Genomic DNA, 18,313 nt, shown 5'->3' on the forward strand with positions numbered 1-18,313 from the left:
ACTGGTTTAGGGGTCTGAGGTCCAGTATGGGTCTGAGGGACCCGTCCTTTTTCGGGATTAAGTACACTCCTGTGCCTCTTTCTTCCACTGGCACAAGCTCGATTGCCCCTTTCTGCAGCATGACGAGTACCTCCTGCTGCAATAAGTGAAAATGCTCTGTGGACATAGGACGGTGTCTTGGGGGTATGTTGGGTGGAGTGGATGTTAACTCCAGACAATAACCGTACTGGATAAGCTTTCTGACCCACCTGTCTGTGGTGATGGATTTCCAGACTGGCAGGAACTGCTGGAGTCTCCCCCCGACTGGTGTTGTATGGTCGGGGGGCAGTGACAAGGCGTCACTGTTTGTTGGCGGCGGAGGATCGGGAGCTGTTGTTTCCACGACCTCTGCCTTTTGCGCTGTTTCCACGATAGCCACCTCTACTCTGTTGTACGTGGTTTGCGCGCCACTTTTATTGTACTGTGTTTGTTGGGACAGCTGGCCTCTGGAAACACCTCTATTGCCTGAACGACGAAAAGAACTACCCCTGAACTGCTGGGACTGGAGAGCCCCCATAGACTTTGCAGTCTCAGTGTCCTTTTTTATTTTTTCCAGGGTGGTGTCCACCTCAGGCCCAAATAAGTGATCAGGGTTTACAGGCTGGTTTAGGATGGTGGTCTGTATCTCCGGCTTGAACCCGGAGATCCTGAGCCAGGCCTGTCGCCGTAACATTACACTGGTGTTAATGGCCCTGGCCGCGGTATCTGCTGCGTCCAGTGCACACTTAATAGAAGCATTTGAGATGAGTTTCCCTTCTTGAATGAGCATCTCTGCTACCTCCTTATATTCATCTGGCAAGTGTTGTAACAGGGTTTCAAGTGTATCGTAATGTGCCCAGTCATATCTGGCCAAGAGTGCCTGAGTGTTTGAAATGCGCCAGATATTGGCCGCTTGAGCCGCCACCCTCTTCCCTGATGCTTCTAGCACTTTAGATTCCTTGTCAGGGGGAGGAGCATCACCAGTAGTTTGTGAATTTGCCCTCTTCTGGGCATTAGAAACAACTAGGGAGTCCAACGGCAACTGGCCCTTGATGTAGGTAGGGTCGCCAGGCGCCGGCTTGTACTTTTTTTCAATTCTGGGGTTTATAACCCTGGCACGTGTGGGTTCTTTAAAAATGTCTGCAGCATGTTTCAAGACACCCTTCAGCATTGGCAGAGTCTTTACGGTCTTTTCAGAGATGGAAAAGGTGTCAAACAGAAAGTCCACCTCAATAGGGTCAGCATGGAGCTGGACGTCATGATTTTTGGCTGCCCTCTCAATAAGCGCATTAAATGCCGCTGAGTCCTCAGTAGGTGATGTTTTGACATTATACACTTGAGTGTCTGGGGCAGTTTGTGGATCCCCTGGGTCCGCAGCATCTGCCCATGTGTCATGTTGATCTTCAGGATCAGTGTCGGCAGGGTAGTTGTACTCCTCATAGTCGCCTTCCCCAGCCTCCACATCTGAGTAAGTGGGCGAGATTGGAGCAGTGTCCTGACCACGTGGAGTTATTAGTTCAACAAGAACGGGTGAATCCGTGGAATCCTTCTTCTTCTTTAAAGGAATTGTGTAGGACTCCATAGGCTGTGCTGGAGTGATCTTTCGCTTGTAAATAGAAAGTTTACCGGTGTCGGCGTCGATAAATTGTTCCGACTGCTCCTCCAGCAGGGGTCGTCGATGCGTTGTGCCCACAACTGCAGGGGTAGGCTTCGGCCCCGTGGACACCTTCATGGACGCCTCGACAACCTTCTTTGGCGCAAACGCTTTCGGCGCCACTTTCGGCGGCAGCGTGAACTGGATCGGTGCCGTCGACTTTTGCGGTTTGGCGGCAGGCTTCGGCGTGGAAGTATCCTTCGGATCGACAGCGGAAGCTTTGTCCTTAATGCGTTTCAATGATTCCGACACCTGCTTCGTGAAGGATGCGGACGGCTGCGTCGACTCGACAGGTGCCTTTGAGCCACCACCATGTGCGGACTCGAGGGGTGTAGTACTTTTGGCCTTGTCCGGCCGACGCGCAGGATCGACAACTTTTGTAGCTCCTAGTCCTTTGTCTGTGTCGACGGCCCTCGGCGCCGAAGTCTTCGGGTCGACGACCTTGACAAGTGCTTTCGGTGTCTAAGTCTTCGGCTCGACGCCCTTGAGCGACTTCACCGGTTCGACAATCTTCTTTGGCTTTGTCTGCACCGACAGGTCTGAAGACGTGGAGCCGACCAAGGCGACACGCGCTTTCTGTTTCGACGGCGCCTCTATCACTTTCGGTTTTGTCGACACCGAAGCTTTCTCTTTCGGTTTCGATTTGACCAATGGCGGATCCTTAGAAGTGTCCGTAGCCGGGCCCGGAGGCGAGACTGTGGAACTTGGTGCAAGATCTTAGGTAAGGCCATGTGGGGATCCTTCGACCTGAGCCGTAGATATTGTCTGAACGGGGCATAGCTCCTCGCTTGAGCTATCTTCCGTGGCCCCATAGGTCCCATCGTCGTCTCCTACCTCGTCGACGATGTCTTCTGTATCGTGCATTTCTACGTCTGCGTCGTAGTTGGAGTCGATCTCTGCCGCTGGATTGGAAATCGGCTCTCGATCTTCCTGCTCGTCTGCCTCTTCTCCCTCGGTATCGAAAATGTTCACAGGGTCAGGTGCCGTCTGCTGGGCCTCCTGGCGCGGCACGCGCCGAAGTCGAATCGTCTTCTTGGAGCGGAAACGAGAACAAGCCATACAGTTGGCTTCATCGTGATCCGGCGACAGGCACTTGTTGCACACCGGGTGGACGTCGATGTGGGGATACTTCGAGTTGCACACGGGGCACCTTTTGAACGGGCTCCATTCCATGATGTTTTGTCGAATAAGGCTTGTTGCGTCGACCGGGCCTCGAGCACCGAAGAGCCACGCGACTCCTCTGGATGTCCGACTCGGGAACTGAGCTGGAACAGAGCTGGGCACCGATCGCAAGACAATACCGACGATAGGAAAGGCCTTTGGGCCGAAAAGAAAGTTTCTATTGATTCCGAACTTGAGTGATCAAATATGCATCCGAACCCAATGGCGGAAAAAAACAATCTGGGGATGGAGTCGATGCCCATGCGCACTGTAGTCCAGGGGAGGAGCCACCTATCTCGTGATACTTCGAAGACCCTTTCAGGACAACACAGTGCAATCATCCGGACCCAACACTAGGCGGCGATCTATGCTATAGATATGAATTCAGCAGCCCACATGCTTCGAACTTCAAGGAAACCGTTTTGAAAGGTTCAAGCTTGAAAAGACCTATGTAAATATAGGTAGGTTTGTCCGACACCATCGTTAACCGGAAACAATAGTGAAGGGGTTAAGGACTGAATGTTGCACTACTCAAGTGTCATGAAATAAGACCACCAACGATTAGGCGCCATGTCGCAGGGATTCTGTTCTCATACATTACTGCGCATAGAGACTTGGAACCTCAGTGAATTAGGGTGTGCCAAAACTCACCTTAGTACCCAAAATCCCCTACCAGACTAGCTACAGTGTCTCATTGGTTATTACAAACTCCCAATGTTTAGACAAACCAGAACATTGACTTGGAACACACGAACACTCTTTCGTTATACAATCATTTCAATCCAGAACAAAGAGTAAATGAGGACGCGTGCACATTTGAAATGTTTATTTTCTAATGCAGTGTTCTCAAGCGCAGTATCTTAGCTAATACAAGCAAACATATTATAAGAAACAAAGTAATCAGCATAGTTACTAGTCCATAGAATACAAAGGGTGAAAGCATGTTAAATGCTAGAGGGAAGAAGGCTAAAAGTCACCTAATTCTCACCCTCCCTTGCTAGTATATTATATTATATCTAAGAAGGTCTCTTTGGGTTTTAGCAGGGCGGCCCAATATCTCAGATCCTAGTGGTAAGGGATCACATCATCTTCCACCAGCTCTCTGCATGCGAAGCACCATCAAGTGTGTGTGCTCTGTGTAATGCAATATAAAAACGTGCCTAAAGCCAGAATTGGGCCGCAGCTGCATGTATGTTATGTCTAGGAACATGCGAAGATCAGACCTCATAACAACTACTGTGTTGAGATATCCTTGAAGGCTTCAGCACTCACTGTACAGACACAGCTCACCAAGCAAAGCTGATATCAGAGCAATAACATATTATTCTCGTGTGGAGCAAAACATTCTACTAGGCTCAAAGCTAAAGTGACAATTATGTGTCGTGTGCAGAAGCAGCAAAAAGGTAAAATGGCGTTTAAACTCCTAATAAGCTCATGCTAACTCAACACAGTGTGTAAGCAAAGCATATCTATATGACAGAGACTGGGACAATTCAAAACATAATTTGGTAACATGGGTTTTTACCAGGACACAGTCTACCTACAGTTCCACATGTTACCTTGCAGAAGTTGTTGCACTGTAGTGTTCTCATTCTGCATGGAAAGTTTCTGCTTGTTCAGTTGGTCAATTTCTTGTTGCATTTCCTTGATGTTCATTTCCAATTTCTCCATCTTAGACAATGCAACTTTATTACTGTCTTCTGTCACTGCAACCATTCTGAAATGTTAGACACAAAACCTGTTACAGTTTTCAACAGGATAAAGGTATTTAGCATACTGTTTGTACAGTTGTGTTCATCACATTTTTCCACATCCAACGTACAGCGAATGTTTCAAAACATTGGTACATCAAATGGCATTCCTTATTTTGCAAAAGTAGTGTACTTTCATTGGTCAAACAAATAAGATGCTGCATTTTTTTATAGATATTTTAAACACTACTAACGGACATTCTGCGTTAGTGAACACCATTTTTTATGGTTTTTTTCCATTAATCCTCAAAATGGACTACAAACATAGGATGTCACATAGCTCTACCATGCCGCAACTGAGGCAGATCTGGTACTGAGACGAAATATATCACCCAGAGAGCACACAACAGATCACAATGGAATAAAAATAAATAAATAACCCTACATCGAAGGAACGTCCGCATAAAATTTGAATTACTGAACCTGATACTCTGGCTACTGATGTCTCAGAAGACAAGCATAGCGGTCTTCCCTTAGATTAAATGAAATCCAAAGAGTATAGATTCTTCCAAATGGTAAAAAAGATTCTGTATGGTTTTAAGGATGTACAAATGCCATTCAGTTCAAGTGAAAAATTCGTACGTTTTGACTTTTATTGCTTGCTCTTTCAGGACCACAATACTGCTCTAATACATACATCTCTTCACATTACAATGGATTGTTTAATGGTTTCCTTTAAAGCACTAATTAAATCATTACTGTTGCTGAGGAAGGTATTCACTATTTTGCCACAATACGATAATTACAATTTTGGATGGAAATAACGGTTTCCAACACAAATAGAATACATTAGTTTATGAAAAGTGCAGGTTTGTTCTCTTAATCCACAGTACATGCTGAGCAGTCTAATAATACCCTTCACACAAATGTACATAATTATTTGAACATGACAAGAACTCAGGAAGATGTTACCTTAATTTGCATAGCATTTTTTGTTTAAAGAGCAAAATAAATATGATAAATGGAATGTGTGTGGTATTCATAAGCACTGGCAATGCTGTCGGTAGCACTCTATTATATTTTTCTTTTGCTCATTATGCAGTTGCATACGTTGTTCTTAATAGGAAATCCGTTTCAAAGCAAGATATTTGCATGTGGATAGTGTCTCCTACTAAAAAAAGTAAATTATCTTTGGTTATGGTTTTCCTGGTGCATACTCCTAATTGCCTCATCTCTTGAATGTCCCTTTGGCACCAGTCTGGATCCTTGAACTTTACAAACTGTCCATGGGCTGCTAAGTAGCATTGTGCAACTTCAGCCACAGCTATGGTGCTATCACCTGATATGATTACATGGGGCAGTGTATGGCACTGATATCAGTTCCTGTCTTTTTTTCCACATCCTCAAACCCGGTGATGAGTCTGATGTAATCACTGGTATATGACAGTGTATAAGAAACTAGACTGGAACCATATTAGTGAGAAACAGCAAGATGAATACTGAGAAAGTAGGTGATGAGGAACCCGAGAGTGGAGAATCAACTAAAAAGAACATTACTGAAAATAAGCAACTTCTTCTGATGGATACATCTATCCGCAGGTTCCTCATATCTTGACTCAATACCCAAGCAGAATGTGAAGAGGAACGAGATCCATTCCAGAGATGGTTGGGTCAGCTTCATCAGAGAGAAAGAGGACAGATGTGGAAGGTGGCCCGAATGACCCAACCAACAGCAACCAAGCCTGGCAGTCAGGGGAGAGGCGAGGACGCCCAGGGTACCAGAGCCACGGCCGTGTAGACGGGTGGTGGCAAGGGCCCAGTGCCGGGGATAGAACTAACACAGTGATGTAGGTAGTGGGGTAACAGGTAGGGCTTTAGGTTACCTTGAGAGGTCTTGCACAATTGTATAAGGGGTGAGGGAAACTTCAAGGGGAAACCGTGTGGAAAGAGAGAGTCACAGGCACTAAAGAGGTGGTGGTTGCACATATATAAGTCTTAAAAGAGGACATAATTTACTAATGTGGTACTTGTGGATTTTTCTTGGGGTTCCACGTGCTGAGACTGGCCGCACGGGGGAAAGAAACCATCCCTACATAAGACATGAGGACCTGAAATCATAGGAAGGCTGGAGAGCAGTTTTTCCAAACTGCCTCATTTCACCCTTTTTTTCCAAATCAAAATTGTTGAAACCCTGTCTCAATAAAAAAAAACCTAGGAAAACCTCATCCCTGGGTCCTTACACTTACAACTCAGTACTGGGTCTTGATAAAACCTGCCCTATTTACCTTAGCTGTAGAACTGGGAGTCAAGACAGTAGGCCTTTGTGAAGGTGTTTCCTAAGAACTCAGACAGTTGGCATGCTGGGAGTTACAAGCAGCGCATCTGTGAGCCTTTTAAAATGGATGCTATATAGAAGTAGCTACCATGTACAGAGGTTTGTACCATCATTTTATCCTAATGAAGGCCCTATCATTAATCATTTTCCTGGGTCGAAACATCAATGTTTCTATTGTACTGGATGAGCATTTAATGAATAATATATGGAATTTTGTATTTTTCCTTTAAAGTACTGCCATGCAAATTGTTTTCACTTGTCACCTACAGTGCACTGCCATGTTGAGCACCTACGGTGTTGTCTTAACTGGATTAAAGAACAAGTTACTTACCATTGGTAATGCCTTATCTGGTAGAGATTATCTAACCGCAGATCCCCTACCTTTGAATATTCCCAGGCATCAGACTGGAGATGTAAAAATTTCGAGCAGCACCCCTGTGTGCCAGCAGGTGGCTTGCTTTGGCTCAGCGTCGGCTGTGCCAGAAGTGACGTGTGCGGTACCTATATAGGCGCCACTTTGGCAGGCTGTCAGTTACTTTTGCAACTTTCCATGCCAGAAGTGCGGAGCAACAATGAGCCCTGTTATGGAAAAGATTAAGGCCCTGAAAAGGGTGTTCATTTCACCTGAACCAGTTTGCAGAGCAAAGAGGATCGGTTGGGAATCTGCAGGTAGACAGAGTCTCTACCAGATAAGGCATTACCAAAGGTAAGTAACTTGTTCATCTGATAGAGACTTCTAGCCGCAGATTCTTTAACTTCAAATTTGATATCCAAGCAATACCTCCCGAGACGTGGGTCTGCAATGTGCCTGTCCCCGTGGACCTGACAGTCCAGGCAGTAGTGTTTTGTGAACATGGGCAGTAATGCCCACATTGCTACCTGGCAGATGTCCAGGAGGAGAATGATGCGTGATAACACAGTAGTTGCAGCCTTGGCTCTAGTAAGCATGCCAGCCCTCAGGAACTGCTTCTTGGGCAATGCGTAGCAGATCCTAATGCACAGGACAATCCACTGGGAGATGGTTCTATTCTGTACTAAGCAAACACAAGGAGATGATGGAAGGAGCGCTAAAACTTTTCAGACACACACCCCCAGTCACAGTTCTGGGTTGACTCCATCATCGTTCTTTAGTTCACTTTGCCACCCCAGGTAAGACCCAGCACAGGGTGAAAAACTGATTTGCATATAGCTGAGTCTCAACTGGAGTGGCGAAGTGAGCTAAAGAACGATGATAGATTCAACCCAGATCTGTGACTGGGGGTGAGTGTCTGAAAAGTTTTAGCGCTCCTTCCATCATCTCCTTGTATTTGCTCTCTTCTGTACTGCACAGCTTTCCTTTTTCTACTCCCACATAGCTGATCGTCCTCCCGCAACTCTATTGTGCAATCAAGGTAAAACGACAATGCTCTTTTTGTGTCCAGGCAGTGTAGTCTTTCCTCTTTTTGGGAGTGATGAGATGGAGCACAGAAAGTGTAGGAAGCTGGCTCTTTATTTAGTATTAAACCCAGATCAGTTGACTGGGGGTGAGTGTTTGATTTGTTCAAACGCTCCGTCCATCATCCCCTTTTGTATCGCTTTGTTCGCCCTAAGTGTGGCAGGGTACGCTCAGACGTGAGTCCCTTGTTCACTTGGCCACTGGATTCAAGATAGCCTGGCTGATGAGGATTATGAATCCGAAACCGGTCCCAGGAATGCTTGTTTCCGGTCCAGGGAAGACATGGCTTGGCAGTTCGGGCTGGACTGTTCCCAGGAGGCACAGGGTCAGACTGATTTGCATATAGCCATGTCTGAACTGGGGTGGCTGAGTGAACTAAAGAATGGTGATGGATTAAACCCAGATCAGTTGACTGGGGGTGAGTGTTTGATTTGTTCAAACGCTCCGTTCATCATCCCCTTTTGTATCGCTTTGTTCGCCCTAAGTGTGGCAGGGTATGCTCAGACGTGAGTCCCTTGTTCACTTGGCCACTGGATTCAAGATAGCCTGGCTGATGAGGATTATGAATCCGAAACCGGTCCCAGGATGCTTGTTTCCGGTCCAGGGAAGACATGGCTTGGCAGTTCGGGCTGGACTGTTCCCAGGAGGCACAGGGTCAGACTGATTTGCATACAGCCATGTCTGAACTGGGGTGGCTGAGTGAACTAAAGAATGGTGATGGATTAAACCCAGATCAGTTGACTGGGGGTGAGTGTTTGATTTGTTCAAACGCTCCATCCATCATCCCCTTTTGTATCGCTTTGTTCGCCCTAAGTGTGGCAGGGTATGCTCAGACGTGAGTCCCTTGTTCACTTGGCCACTGGATTCAAGATAGCCTGGCTGATGAGGATTATGAATCCGAGACCGGTCCCAGGATGCTTGTTTCCGGTCCAGGGAAGACATGGCTTGGCAGTTCGGGCTGGACTGTTCCCACGAGGCACAGGGTCAGACTGATTTGCATATAGCCATGTCTGAACTGGGGTGGCTGAGTGAACTAAAGAATGGTGATGGATTAAACCCAGATCAGTTGACTGGGGGTGAGTGTTTGATTTGTTCAAACGCTCCGTCCATCAGCCCCTTTTGTATCTCTTTATTTAGTATGCCAAAAAGAGTTGTACTGTGCAAAGAGTCCAGGCATCTCTTATAAATGGACAGGGCTTGCTCTAGGGAGCCCTGCTGTAACTTTGGGGACACTTGCCTTTCAGCAGCCTTGCCGCCACTGCCGCTGAGCCCTTCAGCAACCTTGCCACCACCGCCGGGACTACACTACCCAGCAGCACCCGCGGTGCGCACGCCGCCACCGCGCTCAGCAAGCGCCAGGAGGCGGTTATAACGCTAGCAGGGCTCCGGTGGAGCGGGAGCCCTGCCGTAACTTTGGGGACACTTGCCTTTCAGCAACCTTGCCGCCACTGCCACTGCCGCTGAGCCCTTCAGCAACCTTGCCGCCACCACCGCCACTGCCGGAACTACACTACCCGGCAGCACCCACGGCGCGCACACCGCCACCGCGCTCAGCAAGCGCCAGGAGGCGCTTATAAGGGTAGCAGGGCTCCGGTGGAGCGGGAGCCCTGCCGTAACTTTGGGGACACTTGCCTTTCAGCAACCTTGCCGCCACTGCCGCTGAGCCCTTCAGCAACCTTGCCGCCACCACCGCCACTGCCGGAACTACACTACCCAGCAGCACCCACGGCGCGCACGCCGCCACCGCGCTCAGCAAGCGCCAGGAGGCGCTTATAAGGGTTGCAGGGCTCCCGCGACGTCAGAGGCTGAAGGAGGCTGGGCTGGGCCACCCCATTTGGTTTTCGGTCATGGAAGGAACACCGAGGTGCAAGGTAACGCAAGCACCCTGTTATAATTGATGTTATCGTGTTGCTTGGAGAACTGAGTTATTACACTAGGGTTTACTAGCCTTCCCTGTTTTACAATGAGTAAGCGGAAAGGGGTAGCCGGAACTTTGGAAGATTTTATTGTATGGGCTGAGTCATTGCTCACGCATGAGATTCAGCTGACAAAAACAAGACTGTCTCTGGACCCTACTGTATTACAGTCACGTCTGTCGCTGGGAGGTCAAGCTGATTCCAATATATCTTACACACCAAAAATACCATCACTAATAGCTGGCCCCAGCACTTTGAGTTCACCCTTGTCATCCTCACCATCCCTGGTCTCTTTTAACATAGGTTCGCCTTCTACCAACACCCGGGGGAACGTTGGAAAATCTGCCACAGACCATAAATTAGCTTCCCAATTAGCCAAAGGGAAGAAAAATGCTGCTAAAACTACAAATGCTAAGCCTAAACCGAAATCCAAAAACGCTGACGATGGGGCATCGACTAGCAGTTCAGAAGTCAATGAGACTGTGTATACAACCTCTGCTGCAACACAGACAGACGATACCATGCGGTAGACACAGGTACTTTAACCCTGGACCTTATAATGGAAGGGTTTGAATCAAGACTGGAATGCATAAAGGAGTAGATTGTTAAAAATTTTGATTTGCTTTGGGGGAAATTGATGCACTTGAACTCAGCTATGGACAAGCTCAATGGGGGAAAGCCGAATAATGATCCTATTGTTGCAAATAAATCTATAACATTTGCAGTGGATAGCCGCGATAGTGAGGCGCAACCACTCAGTATCACACCCCCATGGATATTGCCTTAGTTACTTTATGTGCATCTTGCCGGAAGCAAGGAGATGGATTTGTATCCAACCCTGATTTCACTGGGAGAGTCAACCAGGTAACATCAGGATTGGATATCACAAGTAATCCGAATTATGCCGTAGGGCGAGCTAATTACAATGAGCCCCAGTCGGGCATTGCTGTAGTTGACCCAGCCAAAGACATCAGAGAGCGCTTTCGGAATGTAAATACAAACCCCCAATTCCGATGTCTTGTATTTGCCACCTGCCTTCAGTCCCTATGTGCTAGTCTTGACTGGTGTCCCAAACCAATAAATCTGTAGACTGGCTCCGTAAACATAAAAACTTTGACCCTTGCCTAATGGATGAAATCATCATGGTCAGAAGAGTAGGGTGGGTTGGCCAATCAAATAAGAGTATTGACGGCGACTGTATTGTCCTGAATTTTCGTAGACCACAAATGGTCCGCCGTTTATTAACCATTAGAGACCAATCATTCGCTGTCACAACAGATATTAGTGCACTCACCATGGGCTATTTTTACAAACCGTTAGTAACATTAGTATGGGGTCCTGAAGCACATGTGTTAACAGCCAACAGGTTTCACACACTTTCCAGCCTAGACACCCAGGACTGACGACTATCGTTGACACCTAATATACAAGTCCTTGAAGGGCCAAGGTCTGGCACAACCCTTATATCCCACAAAACTGCAGATAGGACAGCCATACCCAGAGGTAGTAGTGGGGTTGATTTGAGCGTTCTAAGCTGGAACGTGGCAGGATTACGATCTAGGCTTGACAACCACGATTGGCTGTGCATGATAAAGGAACATTACATAGTCATGTTCCAGGAGACTTGGGCCACAGAAGATTTGTTTATCGAAGGGTTCCATTGTTTTAGTGTGGCAGCTTTAACCCCCAAAATGGGCAGACGGTCGGGTGGTCTGTTTATAGGGATTAATGTGGCTGCTAGTGGCAGTTTTAAGGTCCTTCCAACTCACAGCCAAAACTATCAAGTTGTGCTTTTTAAAAGGCGAGTTTGTTTTCATTTGGTGAATTTCTATAATAATGACTTCCGTTCTGTTCCTAATAAGAATTTCATTGGGCTTTTTGATTTTATTTCAAATTTGGACACACGGTCTAATGCGGGGGTCCCTACAGGGGTTCTGCTGGGGGGTGATTTTAATGCCAAATTTACCAGTAAGGGGCATGATGGAGGGACAGGTTACTCCGGGCAATCTGCTCGTAGGGGTGCTGAACTTGCTCTTCTCTTAAGATCACACAATCTGGTTAATGTCATGGACCTGGTGGGCGGGCCTAATGCAACTGGCCATATTCAACCAACATTTAGGGGAAGGGGTTGTTGCTCAACGATAGATTTTGTTTTCATCTCCCCTTCACTTGAAGACCAACTAAAGGGTGCAGAAGTCATTGCATCGGATTATGGGAATCATAACCTTATCAAAATATTGTTGAATTCCGCCCCTAGACCCGTGTTCCTGATTGAACGCGGGGCCTCGAATCTGACCCCATTGACGGATAACCTAAGATTAAACTGGAAGGGGGTTGATAGCGGTAAAGTGCTTAAGGAATTAATCTTGCCTGTCACTGCAACCCTTACATAATTAGGTAATCCAGGATTTTACTAAATTATGCCAGGCCACAAAAAATCTTTTATCGAAACCTGTACCCCAAGTAGAAAGTAGCCCTAGGTGGTTTGACCGAGAATGTACACTGGCTAATAGGAACCTACGTTGGGCCCTATCAGCCAACACGAGGTGGGCCACTGACATTCAGTTGGCTAGGAAGGATTGTAATGTAATGATTGCAAATAGGAAGAAGGCCCTCCTGACGGAACGTTGGGAAATTCTTTCTGAGGCAGCCAGTTAAAAAAAAAAGGTAACATATTTTGGTCTGCAGTAAGGGACCTTCGATCAATGGGCCAGCTTATCAACCCCCATTAGTTGCAATATCTCTAGTGATGCCTGGGTAAATCACTTCTCGGAAATGTATGCCACCCCACAATCAGGGACAGAACACTATGTGCCCGGCATTCTGACCCCTATAGAGATAACTATTTTAGAAGTAGAAGTGGCCATCCAGCAGAGCTTAGAGAACAAAGCCCCGGGGCCAGACGGGTTGCCAATTGACCTAATCAAATGGAATCCTGATTTCTGGGCCCCATTGCTATTGAATGTTTTTAATAGTCTGACTCTTGCCACCTTACTTGCTACCAAGGCCAAGAGTATTATAGTACAGATTTTTAAGAAAGGAGACAGGTCCCAGCCGAGTAACTACAGACCTATATCTTTAATAGATAATACCCTAAAAATATTGGGGAGAGTTCTGTATAACAAAATTCTAACCTGGACATAGAAAAACGACATTCTAGAACCATGCCAGTTAGGCTTTTGGAGCAAGGGGGGAACAGTCAAACAATGCCTTAACCTTAATTAGGTTATTGGGAAATACACCATTGCACGGAGTTCACCGGTTTATATGGCATTCATGGATCTGTCCACAGCTTTTGACCTTGTTAACAGGGCCAAGCTGTGGACAATCCTTCTGGCAGGTGGGCTGGATGAGCCGCTGGTACACTTTTTAGCATATCTCCATAAAGATCTCCAGGCACAGGTGAGGATTGGCATGGGAGGAGAGGTTTCGGGGGTAATTGAAGTAGGTAGGGGGGTAAGACAGGGTTGTGTCCTGGCCCCCCTTCTCTTCATTATCTATATTAATGGGTTGAACAGCTCTTTGAAAACTGCTACCCAAGATGTTCCCAAAATTAACGGGAAATCTATCCCTGTGCTTTTATACGCAGATGATGCGGTCCTTATAGGCCGCACTCCAAACCCTCTGTGTATTTAGTCCAAAACTTTAACAAGTAAATGGATGGCTTAGATTTACGTGTTAATTTAAAAAAATCCTTTTTAATGTGTAGTGGACCCGGGAAGCGAGAGATGGGCACTATCACAGTAGATAGGCAAAAATTGACATATACGCGTTCATTTGTTTATTTGGGGTTGGTCTTTGCTGCAAATGGCTCCTGGAATGAGCATTTAGCCCATTCCAGGAGCAAGTTCTCAAAGGCCACCAATAAAATTTTGAGTCTCTCCCGCCCTAAGACCACTGGAGCTATTTTAGCAATTCAGAAAATGTATAAGCTACAGTGCATCCCTGTGGCTACATATGTGGCTGAGATTTGGGTCACAGTAAATAGTTCATGTATCCAAAGGGAAGAAAACAGGTTTTGTAGGAAACTGTTGGGTATCCCAATCTCGACACCACAATATATATGTCACAAGGAGCTCAATCTTAATTTGATATCTGATTTTATTCGTGCTCGACCAGCTCTTTTTTGGTTTTCAGTATGGAAGAATCAGGCTACTTCCCTTACTCGAGAGATTATCAGTGACTGCTTAAAGTGTGATAAAGGGATGGAAGTCCCCTGGTTGAGTGGAGTGCAACAAAGTTTGCGCAGCATCAATAGGGAACATATTTTCCTAGATTCTAGTACAGCTGAAGCAGTGTCCAAAAAGGAATTAAGAGAAGCTCGCTACTCCCTATATAATAAAGAGAGGATTGATTTAGAATCAGTTAAATCATCTGTTCACAATTATATGCCTATTGAACAGTATTGTCATCCTCTGCATTTATATCGCACTTTAATAATGAGTCGCTGGGATAGGAGCTTATTATGCTGTCTAAGAGCTGGAACTGTCAGATTTGCACTTTGCTTCTCTCTTGGTTACCACCCCAATCTTAATCAAACATCATGTCCTTGTGATGGGAGGAGTGGACAATCAATTATACATTTTCTCTTTTTCTGTAAGTACTATATCAAATATTTGAAGTGGCTTTTAAATCCCTATTTTAAAAAGAGATGGCCTATTAGCCTGGACGAGGCCTATCTGTGTATAGTAAGCCTGGATGATCCAGATTTGATCTTTCGCACGTGCACTTTTCTTAGAATAGCCATTAGAACACGTAAGTCTATGTTGGATCCCTGAGCCTCTTGACACAATTGTAAAATGTTTTAACGATTTTAGTCATATTTCTTTCCCAATGAAATTACTTTTAATAGGCAGTTTTAAAACTCTGATGATTATGTAATATTTTTGTATAATTTTATATTGTCAGGTGTCCTCAAATTCATAGACTGCTGTTTGTATTTGTCATGATTTTGTGCTTTTATGGGTACTAAGGTACCCGACTAAAGTTTATGAATTGAATTGAATTGAGTGTCTGAAAAGTTTTAGCGCTCCTTTCATCATCTCCTTGTATTTGCTATCTTCTGTACTGCACAGATTTCCCTTTACTACTCCCACATAGTTGATCGTCCTCCCGCAACTCTATTGTGCAGTCAAGGTAAAACGACAATGCTCTTTTTGTGTCCAGGCAGTGGAGTCTCTCCTCTTTTTGGGAGTGATGAGATGGAGCAAAGAAAGTGTTGGAAGCTGGCTCTTTATTTAGTATACGAAAAAGAGTTGTACTGTGCAAAGAGTCCAGGCATCTCTTATAAGTGGACAGGGGCTTGCTCTAGCAAATCCCAAGGTACTCTCTTAGGGGGTAGTGAGGTCAAGCAGCCTTATCAGAGAGGAGTGTTAAACACCTGCAATACATACACAGTAAATAAATGGTACATACGACTCAAAAAGGAGATCCACACCACTGTATAAAAATAACACATATTGTTATAGAACTTTTGCCATCACAATCATCAAAATCAGGTAAATGTTTCAAAATAGAAATATTTATAGTTTTCAAAAAGGTACACTTCTTTTTTTCAATTTCGGAAGCGTATTGTTAACCTATGGAGGATAGAAATACACTGCATAAAAGTACTTCAAAGCGACTTACGAGACCAATCTCCTGGGCTTTAGGTGAGTATGGGGCAAGGTCCAAGGTAGCACCAACAGGTCACCTCAGGTGGCACTTCGGCGGCCTGGTGCAGTGATGCAATACAGCGTTGAGTGCCCAATGTTAATCAAAGGGGATCTGTCCAGTTAAAATGAGGCAGAAGGCTTGGACTGGGAGACCAGTCAGGCTGAACCAACAGGTGGGCTCAGGTCTCAAAATGCTCAGGGATATCTTTGATCCTCTTCTCCTCTGGCCGGGGCAGCCGGGTGTAGAGGCATCAGGTTTATGTCACCCGAGACACTTGTGGTAGAGGGTGGTCTGTACAAAGAGCCTGCAGACAGAATTGGAAGTCCACAGCTGGGAAGCCCAAGGTGGGCTTTGAGTCTGGAGGGTCTGGGGACCGCACTGGCACTGTTGGCCCACTTCAACTAGGAGGTACAGGGGCAGGTGTGTTGGGTTTATGGGGGTCCCTAGTCCTCGCAGCTCTTCTGAGATGCCTAGAGAATGCAAGGGAGTAGCTCCAATACTAGTCAGGAGTTCCTGGGTCTTGGGTAAAGGCTGGAAGTCCTCCCAGGCTTTTGGAGGGACAGGCAGCTGTAGGACTATTAGTCTTTGGTGCAATTGTCAAGGGGGCATGGTTGGCGCCAAGTCAAGTTGCTGGTCTTCTGTTCTCTTCAGCGTCCGTCTTCTTTCAAGTCAGCAGGATCTGATTTCCTTGTGTTAGGGGATCACCTAAATACAAGATTTAGAGGTGTTAGGGGAGTGCAGGGTAATAGCAAATGGGCTACTTACCTCTGGGGTCACTATGCCCCCTATATGACCACTTCCTGTGGCAAGCGGGCATGACCCTGTCCCAGAGTTCCTAATTCTGCCATCACCAAGATGGCAGACTTTTGAATTTTGTCTTCACACCAGGTAGACCACCAGTCTAACAAATTAGTCAGTACCCATGCTCACTCACGACCAGAGAAGGAGTCATCGAGATTTCATAGCTTGAAAGACATCTTAGAAGAAAAACAAGTTGCAACAGTCTGTGCCTAATACTAGGTCGCAGGAGTATGCAGAGCATGTTTATCTACATCCACACATGCTACATATAAATTGTTACCAGCAAACTAAACATTATTGAAAATAGTATGTATTGTTAATATGCACTGTAAGTTGATCTATGAATTTTGTGAAGTAGATGCACAAAGGATTGCATATTTTGAAATGTATCTATTTTTTAGATCTTTCATTTTATCTGTGGCCAATGGCCAGTGTCCCCACTTAATCCTAAGAGAGCTGGATCTGGGTAAGAGTTTTCAAATATTCACATGATATAAATTTACATACAAATCTCAATGGAAATCATTACACTGCCTCTGGTTACCCTAAAAATCTGCCATGGATTTTCCCTCTGGGTATAATTCGGCATCCCTTGAAAACTCTTCCATCCTAATATTTCTTATCTCCTAAGTGGCTCCCACCAAAATAATTTAATTTCAAAATGCTCTTGTTTGACTTCATGATCTGCTTAGAAATACCTTTTAGTTTTCACAAACTTATTGTCTAGACTGTGACAACTTTCCTCAAGCTGCTTGCACTCTTTGCTTAGAGTTTCCACGCTATCTTGGAGAGTGCGCATTTGAGCCATAAGAAGCTCAATTTCTTGGTGATCTTTTTCTAGTAGCTGTCTTTGCCACTCCACTTCTCCACGCTGTCTCTGGGTGTCTCGCTGAAGATTTTCCAGCTTTAGTCTTTCCTATATAAAACAAACAAGACTTTCAGACAAATAAAGGGATGGTGTCATCAGTTAAAAAGCAGCCGATTAGGAAGCAATATTTTAGTCTAAAGGTTAACACATCCATGTGGGTGCTAAAATAGGATGACAATTGTATAAAATAATAAAAAGGTATTTATGCTACTGGTCTGTAATTAGGTCTGCATTTAAGTGATTTATATAGTTTAAACCTAGCTACAAAGCAAGAAAGTATTATACAGGTACAGAGGTTTTCAGTTAGAATTTAGATTACGAAAAAAGGGAAATAAAGGGGATTTGATGAAGCTGAGAAGCAGCAACAGTTAAAATAAATAAATAAGCCAAAGGTAACATCTAACATTAAGGGCCCGATTCTGATCTCGTTCGGAAAGCATTACGACAAATCGGTTTCCGAATGCTTTCCGGACGACTCGGATCGGAGGAGTCCGACCGAGCGAGTATGATGCACCCGAAAGCTTCTGGATACGATTCAGTCGGGCTTCCATTGCCTGTGTTCCGAACGTGAACACAGGCTCCCATTGAAACAAGCATTAGAAATGCAATAGGTCTCCCATTTTTTTGAGTTGGAGCGATTAGATAGCTCAACAGCTACCGGACAGAAATTGCCACTATGCAGATGCCGAACAGAGCATTGCTCCGTGAAACGGCCTAAAAGCCTAGAAAGATGTTGATAGCTTACAAAATAAAAAGGCAGGTTAGGATGACCAGAAGGA

At 45.5% G+C, this 18,313-nt stretch overlaps 1 protein-coding gene across 2 annotated transcripts in view; it reads right to left on the bottom strand.

The window, feature by feature from the left end:
* Positions 1–18,313, bottom strand: part of CNTRL (centriolin) — a 1,008,983-nt gene that overhangs the window by 236,386 nt on the left and 754,284 nt on the right. For both annotated transcript variants that reach the window (XM_078641873.1, XM_078641874.1), the window contains 2 exons: positions 17,365–17,582; positions 4,393–4,550 (listed from right to left, as the gene is read on the bottom strand). In XM_078641873.1, the coding sequence (XP_078497999.1) occupies positions 4,393–4,550; positions 17,365–17,582 (376 nt within the window). The remainder of the gene's footprint in view (positions 1–4,392; positions 4,551–17,364; positions 17,583–18,313) is intronic.

Source organism: Lissotriton helveticus, chromosome 5_1 (assembly GCF_964261635.1).
Source record: "Lissotriton helveticus chromosome 5_1, aLisHel1.1, whole genome shotgun sequence".
NCBI lineage: Eukaryota > Metazoa > Chordata > Amphibia > Caudata > Salamandridae > Lissotriton > Lissotriton helveticus.